The 9,323-nt window shown below is 43.5% G+C and overlaps 1 protein-coding gene across 4 annotated transcripts; it reads right to left on the bottom strand.

The window, feature by feature from the left end:
- Positions 1-413: 413 nt before the first annotated feature.
- Positions 414-8,971, bottom strand: hpcl1 (Hippocalcin-like protein 1). 4 transcript variants are annotated; one of them, NM_001173876.1, is given in 4 exon segments: positions 414-1,388; positions 1,662-1,767; positions 3,068-3,655; positions 8,654-8,931. In NM_001173876.1, coding segments are annotated over 3 exon segments (582 nt in total). In that variant the 5' UTR covers positions 3,446-3,655; positions 8,654-8,931; the 3' UTR covers positions 414-1,290.
- Between the last annotated feature and the right edge of the window lie 352 nt (positions 8,972-9,323).

Consider the following 9,323-nt stretch of genomic DNA (forward strand, 5'->3'; position numbering starts at 1 on the left):
GAGCTCAGGCACAGCTATGACCTAATTGGACTAGGGAACCTCTAACCCTTTCACTAGACTGCAAGTGTGTATCTGTATTTTTAATCTTTGTCACCCGCAATTGGAACCAACCCACTGTACTCATGACATCCTAGCTACACAAACTGTAAAAGCAGCATATTAGTGAAGCAAGGCTTGTGTTGTAGAACTTTTTTTTTACCATAAAGAAGTCTGAAGTAAACAACTGAAAGTTGCATTTAAAAAAAATCTGATGTTCTTCTGGAGCAGCAGGCTAAAAACAACGCTAAGGGAACACACGTTTGCGGTGTAGTTTTCGGGGTCAGGGTCCCCAAAGTGTGTTCTTATTGAGAACTCAGATAATCCACTCTGTTGGCAAGCCCTGTGGAGCTAAACAAACCAGTGACTGCAAAATATTACAAGATACTGGTTTTAATACAACATCACTGGAACTTTCTGTACAGTTGGGTATTAAAACATTCATTTTCAAAATTCCTGTGCTGCAGAAACGGTATATAGTTAAAGTGAAAAACATTTTTCAATGCCTAACTAATATTACATTTAGAGCAAAGGTCGCAATGGGATGACCCATGGTTTTTAAGTGTTAGTAATTTAGCAGATAATTAGGGTTAAGTGTCTTGCTCAATGGTACATCAACAGATTTTTCACCTAGTCAGCTCAGGGATTCAAACCAGCAACCCTTCAGTTACTGTCCCAACGCTCTTAATTGTTAGGCTACCTGCTGCCCCGGTTGACGTACAAAATATTGGTTTTGGTTGATTTCTTACCGTGACAGGTCAGGGGAAAAAAGTGAATACTTACTAGTGTAATAATACATTCAGTACAAATATTAAGATATGGCACTTCACTTTGACTAAAGTAAGGCAAGCAAAAATAAAACATTAAGTAAAACATTTGCAAGGAAATGTCATAAGAGTCTATCAGTGGTACTGTGGGTGTAGAATTTGATGTTTCATGATGCAAAACATATCGCTGTAGAATGCATTTTGAAACCGCTGCATTGGGATATTGGAAACTGCTATCCTGGTCCCAGATCTGTTTGTGCTGTCTTGCCCACTCCATGCAATAGAGAGAACAAACAGATCTGGGATCAGGCTAGGGAACTACTGATGATGTAAACAAGACCTGGAATGAGAGAATATAAAATGGCTGCCTGATATGGATGTTGTAATGACAACTGTGCCTCTTCCACCTCTTTCTTGTGTGTTGGATGGGGGGTGATACAGCGATCTCTCCACTTTCCTTTCTTCAGAACTGTGTGTGTATCGGTCTTTAGAACTGGCGAGAGGTCCCCTGGTCAGATTGCAGGAGCCGGACGATGGAAGGGTCACTCTTGGCACCTTTGATGAACTCCTCCAGAGAGAGTTTACCTATAGTCCAGAAGAAACCCCAGGTTAGCAACACACACTACACTATAAACACCAGAAATCACATTATTTGCACAGCAAGGGGGGAAAACCTCTGAACGAGGTCACCAGAAATCCATACTGTTTCAATACACAGACATGGCACATAAGAGCTCAAGTGAAATACCCATTCAAGACAATGTAGGCTCAGGTTTTGTGGACTCAAGTTTGCACTGTAAATGATTGTCACTAGAACAAGTCAAAGAACGAGATGTTTAAAAGCAAAGAAAAACTCACCGTCTTTGTCTACGTCCATCTGTCTGAAGATTTTATCTGTTCGTTTCTCTGGCGTCGACTCATCTTCTGGCATCTTCATCACTGAGGACACCATCTTGTAGATCGCCTGCGGAAGGAAGAGCAATGTATCTTGGGCAAAACAGTTTCATTAAGCTCGTAAGGTATTAAAAAGTTACATTCTTCAAGAATCAATGTGTACACAGTTTGACCATTAAACAACAGGGTAAATCGCAAATAGTGCCTTTAAAAAATTATTCAATGTTCTCTGTCAGAATGGAACTATTCTGCAGTCAGGTTACCACCTGGAAAAATCATCACGGGGTCTCTGGCTTTATAAAAACATCACTGAGACAGGAGCATATGGTCTGAGGACACTTTAACAAGGGAATTTGTTTATTCAGGTTTGTTTGTATCAGCACCACACACACAATTGCCTGAGCCAACACTGATACAGGACAGGCTGCTCAGGCCACGATGGTGGGGAGAGCAAATATCACCATGTTGATAAAGGATAATAAAAGGAGAACAAGTAGCAGCCAATGTTCATGACTTGTGGTAAAAATATGTTTACGATATCACGGGTGTGAGTAATAAAGAACATATCACTCAGATATATACAGTAAAAGAAAAGTCGTCAATAGGAGAGACAGATCCTGTCGGAGGTCTTTAGAATCCACAGTGAAAAGTATGGCAATTTAAAGGTAGACGCAGCAAGATGACGTTGCAACGAGCAGCACCGCAGATATTGAGATGAGCGCGATGCAAGACTTTGCTCTCACATGGTCACACAGAGTATCTGCACTTCACGCTACAGTGTGGTAGCTATGGGATAAATCTGGAGGCGAAAGAAACGCACACCTGTTTAGGCGAGGTGCTGGCTAGCAGAGTAGAACACTTGATTAAGAAAAGAAGCTCAGATCCAGACAGCTTGTCTGTCAAAACCTTGGTTATTAAATTATTGCATCTGAGCTCCTAGAGTGAGGCTTTCCTTTTCTTTTTCAAGCTATGGGATCAAAACATCAAAGAAGTTTGGCCTCGTCATTAGTTATTGCGAAAATTTACCGGATATTGTCCTTACTTCATGCATGCAACATCATATCGCTGAGTCTACCATTAATATGGCCATCTATCAGTCATTTTTATCCAAAGCAACGGACAAAACATTGACAATGACACATATTCAGAATATGTGGTGCATGCAGGAGTCACACCCACAACCCTGGTACTGTTAGCACCATGTACTGCTAGCACCATGTACTGTTAGAATAAAAGGTGCTTCCTAGAACTAGAAATAGTTCTTTGGCTATTCCTGTTGGGACACTCAATGGAAAACCCTCAGAGGTTTATTGAAAAAGGTTCACTGAGCCATCAGAACCACCTCACCTCATTGGTAGACTACATCTCACCTGTACAATCTCCAGCATCTCAGCCCGGCTGATGTAACCGTTCCCGTCCAGGTCATACATACTGAAGGCCCAGCGCAGCTTCTGCTCCAGGCCTCCGCGCGACGTAACGCTCAGCGCAATGATGAACTCCCGGAAGTCAATGGTGGCGTCGCCGTTGGTGTCGAATGTCCGGAAGACGTGCTCGGCGAACTTGGAAGCGTCGCCATACGGGAAGAAGTTGGCGTAGATCTTCTTGAACTCTTCGACGGTCAGGTGGCCCGTGGGGCAGTCTTTGAGGAAGCCTCTGTACCATTCCTGAAGCTCGTAGTCAGAAAACTCTGTGTTCTCGCGCAGGTCGTTCAGCACTTCGGGACGCAGTTTGCTGTTCTGTTTCCCCATGACTGCCTCTCTGCAACAAAGTTTAGAACCTCAAGGGTCTTTCCTGGTTAAATTACGGTGAAATGTAATGTGGAGCCTCTTTCACAGTCTACTGGGCTGCTAGTCTTGGTATCTGATCTCCACCACACAGGACTGCAGGTCCCCCTTCTGCTCTCCTCAAGATGTCTGTCTGTTGGCTGGCTGCTCGATCAATGTCCTCTTCCTCTGTTCCTACGGGAGATGGAACACTCTCATTAGGAACATCAAGTGAAACACGAGTGATAGTGCGGTTTTGATTAAACCCATTTGTCTGGATGTTGTGTAATAACTTGTGAGGTTGAAGAACCACCTCAAACAGCCCAATGTTGATTCATACTGAATGATGGTTATTATAAACTGGGTGGTTCGAGCCCTGAATGCTGATTGGATGACAACCGTGGTATATCAGACCGTATACCACGGGTATGACAAAACATTTATTTTTACTACTCTAATTACATTGGTAACCAGTTATAATAGCAATAAGGCACCTCGGGGGTTTGTGATATATGGCCAATATACTGCTTTTAAGGGCTGTATCCAGGCACTCCGCGTTGCGTCGTGCTTAAGAACACCCCTTAGCCGTGGTTATATACCACACCCACTCGTGCCTTATTGCTTAATTATAACGTTTGACCGAAGAGGCTTTGAACAGCCTATGAGCAGTGGCAGAGTGATACTGATAAGATGACAACTGAGATGCTCCGAGTGCCACTCGGGAGGGCGAGACCTGGTCTCCGAGGCAACCACTTGAATGCCCTCACGCGGTGAGAATTTATCGACCGTTTGCCATGCGATGGAAGGAGAGTGGCTGGGAGCATTCTAGGATTCAATACGTCAGTCTTGTCTCTCAAAAAGGTCAGCACGGCACAAGAAGCTGTTGTTACCTCAGAAGCCAACCATTCGATAATCCAGGTAACTAGGTTAGGCCACGTGGGAGGCGGTTACAGACACAGGCAGGGGTTTTCAGTTGTATGTGTGTCTATGTGCAAGAGAGCGTGAGGGAGAGAAAGAAAGAATGTGTGAAAAAGAGGGGAATAACAGGGAATCTGGCATCACAGCATATTGGTCATTTTTTAACACAGATTCACAAGAGAACGCATCTAATTGGCCTACTGGGAAAATTGAAGGAAATTTGCCACTGCAGGGGGCTTCTTGGGCCTTTTTGAGGGCATTATTGTAAAAGTGTGTGTGTGCACGTGTGTGTGGTGTCCGTGTGTGTGAGAGAGAGAAAGAGAACTTGCAATAGAAAAAGTAACACGTATCAAAGGAAAACCCTAATTTCTAGGTAGGCTATACCATGGAAGCTGCGGTGACTGCACACACATGGCACACATTTAATGACACATTATATAACACTTCCTCTCCCTCCACTTTACCAACAAAGCTTTTATTGGCCAGAGAGAGAAAAGGTCATATGATCCTGTTCTCTCTTTACCTCTCTCTTTCTCCGTTTACCTCTCTTTCTCTCTGTCCTCTGAGGCACAGGACAGATTATACCAGAGACAGTAGCAGAGGACAGAAACTAATTGGGCTTGTGACTGTGCTCTAACACGCTTCTCGAAAGGCCTCTCATCTCGGAAAGAATCATGTGTCCACACTCCACAGTCCTTAATGTAATTTCCTGCAGTTTCCTCGATCTGAGTCGCAATGTAAACGGAGCTCTAAGGGGGTGAGTGGATTGGGAGTAGCCTGAACCTCTCCCTGTCACACCACCACTAACCCTAGCTTGGTTTACAGCTGTGCAAAGCTGGGAATGAAACATCACAGACACACACACCCATCCAGAGCCCGACCGCACCCCCTGGCCCCAGTGTAACACCCCCAGGATGCAACAGGCAGCGCCTCCTCTGCACTGGGTCACATGGATGGTTTTCCACGCCAGCTCACTGTGCTTGGCAGGGCTAGGTCAGTCATAAACACAGGCGTTGCTATTTATTCCCTCCTTGCACACAAACCCACAAGACATCCAAAAAGATTCCATTCCAGATAGAAATGGCTGTTCTTTTTTTACTTCTAATTTTAAAGTTTTTAAAAACGCTTAGTAGCCTACACTCCAATAGATGCCCATGAAGTAACCACTTTATCAAACAGTTGTATGATAATGCATTATATAGCACAACACTATAGCAACAATGTCATGTAGTAATTTTTTAAGATGAAGATTTTGCTGGATAGCAATTCAAGTTTACACACAGTGAAGGATGGGCATATGTTTGTTAAAAGCAATGTCTTCCTTTGCGGATGTCTCACTGAAAAAGAGCTAGATAGGGAAGAACTGTAAGCTATGTGGATCTCCTCACAGACCTAGAACAATAAGCTCTACAAAATGGCAGTCACGCACATACCGTGTCAGTGGCTGATATCTACCCAGTCTGGTACTTGGCAGGTTACACAGCATTACATTTGACAGGTGTTTTCACAGCTAGAACCTTAGCCTAATACTGCCAATTCAAATGATGTATTCAGTGCCATGAACAGAAGTTGGGATGGCAATCTAGCCCTGTTTTCTTGTGTATAGAAAGTATTTGGCTGTGATTCAAACAAACTGCAACGTTCACCTAACAGATTATTAATGTTTGAGCCAACATCTGCAGCTTTTACCACAAAACACTGTGTCTAGAGTGGTACCACGTCAGCACGTTGCAGTTTGTCTTTGTCTGTTTTTATGGCATGAAGGTGGCAGTATAATGACGTTTCCCTTCCTCCTTGTAGACTATATCATGGTGGAAAATGTAACTGACTGGTGCTATTTGGATTGCTGTCATACCTTGACCATAGACTGCTTACAGGGTAAGCAAACCAATATGCCATTTGGGTGAACAATCCCTTTGTTATTTTCCCCCCATTGCGTTCCAACAGGTATTCAAGCAGGTGGCGTCACTCCTATGTGAAGTGCAGACGACTGATTGTGCCATCTGTTGTAAGATGCTTTTTTTTACCAACCCCAAAAAATGGTTTAGTTTGCGTGTTTTCATATGCTGATAGAACCACTTTTGATTTGTTTGTGGGAAAAGAACAGGCCTCACTAAATTCACATATGAACTCCAGTGACATCCATTAGGTCTATGTTCTGAGATTGTGAAACTGGTTGTCCCCTATTAAACCTAGATTCCTTCCACAGCACGTTCACACCATGAGCAGCCCCGTGAGATTATTATTTCACATTCAATGCTTGCGTCCCAAAAGGCACCCTATTCCTTATTTAGGCCTAGTGCACTCCTTTGACCACAGCCCTATGGAACCTGGTCAAAAGTAACATTGGAATAGGGTGCACTATTCACTACATTGGAATAGGGTGCCATTTTGGACACAACCAATGTCTGCCTTTTCTCTCTCAGTAACACGGCAACAGTCTTTCTCTTGTTGCTCTGGCTCTACCACTTACTGTAGTCTGTAGAAGCCCCCCCATCCCGATCAACCCTTTACCCAATAACCATGGCTGCCGTTGTTCCACTTTTTCCACTGGCTAATGAAAATATTTTTGCACGGCTTCCAGATTCCACACACACACACGGCATGAGTCCTGTCCCACCTCTGACCCCCCGAAAGTTCCACTCTCTGACTTACAAACACACTTCCATTTCTAACGGTATGTAGCAAATCATCAGGTCCAGTAAATCACACATTAAACATGACTCTAGTAACCCCTAACCCCAGTGTCGGTGACCGTTGCCGTGGAGCTCGTTACCTTACACATGGCCTACAGGCAGGCTTAGTGACATCATCACATGCCGGGGGAGACCCCATTCCCTACAGGCAGGCTTAGTGACATCATCACATGCCGGGGGAGACCCCATTCCCTACAGGCAGGCTTAGTGACATCATCACATGCCAGGGGAGACCCTGACTGGTGTCAAAAGATTCCCCCCAACACAAAGCACCATCTCTCTCCGGCTGCAGTGAACCAGACGATCACAGTCAAAACAAACAGCAGGCTGTTAACCATTTGGAGAATTCCCAGTATCCCCCCAGAATAGCATTGTTGGCAATGGTGCTCCGTTTAATGATGCCTGTCAGGGGGCGTCAACATGCACATTTCCCATTGCTGACTACTGCTCCAGAGATGGATTGGACAGAGAAAATATTATTTGGTCCGTCTGTATTTATCATAGCGTTTTGCTGGGAATGCAAATGGCCAATCCATCACGTGATATGCTTGGGGAGAGAGAACCCAGCTAGACAGCGTACTGGCATTGAGAATCTCATTACCGTAGCATGCTGTGAAGCTGACTGGGCTTCAATTAAATATGTACTTGTGAACTGAAGTCTTTATGGAGGATTACCGTTAAAGTCACTCATTCACACCTCTCTGTCAAAGTTGGCTGTGATGAGACTTTTGAGAAAAGCTAGGTCAGGAGATGACCCAGTATTTGATCGAGGAGGGGAAAAGACATTTCCAAACCATTCTCACTTCCATCTGTGAGTGTGAGGTTTACTGAGGCAGTGTCAGAAAAGCATGAACTGTAGCAGACATTAATAGTCCCTTGACACACCTGTCTCCACGGCAACACCATGGTGCTGACTTATGCAAGGGAGGAGGCAGTAACTAGCCAACTGGGGCACATCTCCAACTGGGCACAGCATTCAAAGCATTGCAGATATAACTGGAGCACATAGAACCGCAGACACACGTCTGTATTCAACTTGTTAGAAAAGAGGGTTCATTCTAGTAGTAGTTGGACCTGATACATTCTGAACATCCTGTTCTGTTATCTCCAAATAAATGAGTGACTTGAGAGAAAAAAAATATTATTGTGTAGAATATGACACAATGTGATAATATCTGCTGGGGAAAAAATGATTAAATGTCTTCAACCATAATCCTCTCAATGTTTCTATAAATCCTTTTATATTTCAAAAAAAAAAAAAAAGCTACGACATCGACTTTGACTATTGCCACACCTTACATAAATCATATAATATGCCATTCTATTTTCCCAGTCCACAATAACCCCCATATGAGCTTCTCTCTGCTGCAGAAAACACCACTGTGACAACATGTACATACGCATGATCAGATATCTACCCATGGCAAGAAAGTTGCCGATGTTAAACTACAGTCTGAAGGACGCAAGATTATGCACATAAATGCATCGCCATATTGAGCCAACATCGAGCATATAAAACGATTAAAATAAATATTGAACTGTCCACAAACTCAACGTTTTATACTTAGTCCTGGCTTACGATGTTGTGCTGTCCGCTGAAGATGGGTAGGCCTATCCAGTCCGGTTGTGTCCAAGTTGCGGCTCAATACCGTTAACTTTTATTTCTAACGCTTCAATAGAAAAACTAAACTCAAGTAAATTAAGGTTACAATTACCTTGAGATGGTATAAGCAACCGTATTCAGTCTGAACATTAAACTATTGAAAGGACTACACAACTAAAAACTATTTTTGAAGGAAGTTCTGTTTGAAAATATATTCAGAGATCAGGATAAACAACTTCTTCATGCAACGCTGGTTCCTCATTTTGCATGATATACGACACATCCACGGCTGCTCTGCTTTACACGGACTCGCCCAATTCTCTCGTGGGGGATGTCTTTTCCATCTATTAGCAGTCGTTTTACTTTTATACTGCCTCATAATGGCATTTGATAGACTACTTTAATAAAAAAAATAACCCTTTCCCGCAATGGAATGTATGTATTTTTGTATGAAGTCCTTCGGTAATAAATTCCAAATAATATTACTGCCAATAGGCCCCTCCTACTAGGATATAGAACAATCCACACTCGCTACCACAAGATTTGCTCAGCTGATACAGTAGCGGGAACGTAACAGTAACTGTAACTGGTGGGTCACGTACAATCTGCAGGTCCAATGGAAGGATATCTGATCGGTGTGGGTATT

The sequence above is a fragment of the Salmo salar genome, chromosome 15, assembly GCF_965601325.2.
Source record: "Salmo salar chromosome 15, fSalSal1, whole genome shotgun sequence".
Lineage (NCBI taxonomy): Eukaryota > Metazoa > Chordata > Actinopteri > Salmoniformes > Salmonidae > Salmo > Salmo salar.

Coding starts and splice junctions, on each gene's coding strand:
- hpcl1 (XM_014143914.3), bottom strand. CDS start 3,445: ATGGGGAAACAGAACAGCAAACTGCGTCCCGAAGTGCTGAACGACCTG. Junction 1,768..3,067: donor AGATGCTGGAGATTGTACAG/GTGAGATGTAGT, acceptor TTCCTTCCGCAG/GCGATCTACAAGATGGTGTC. Junction 1,389..1,661: donor GATGGACGTAGACAAAGACG/GTGAGTTTTTCT, acceptor TCTGGACTATAG/GTAAACTCTCTCTGGAGGAG.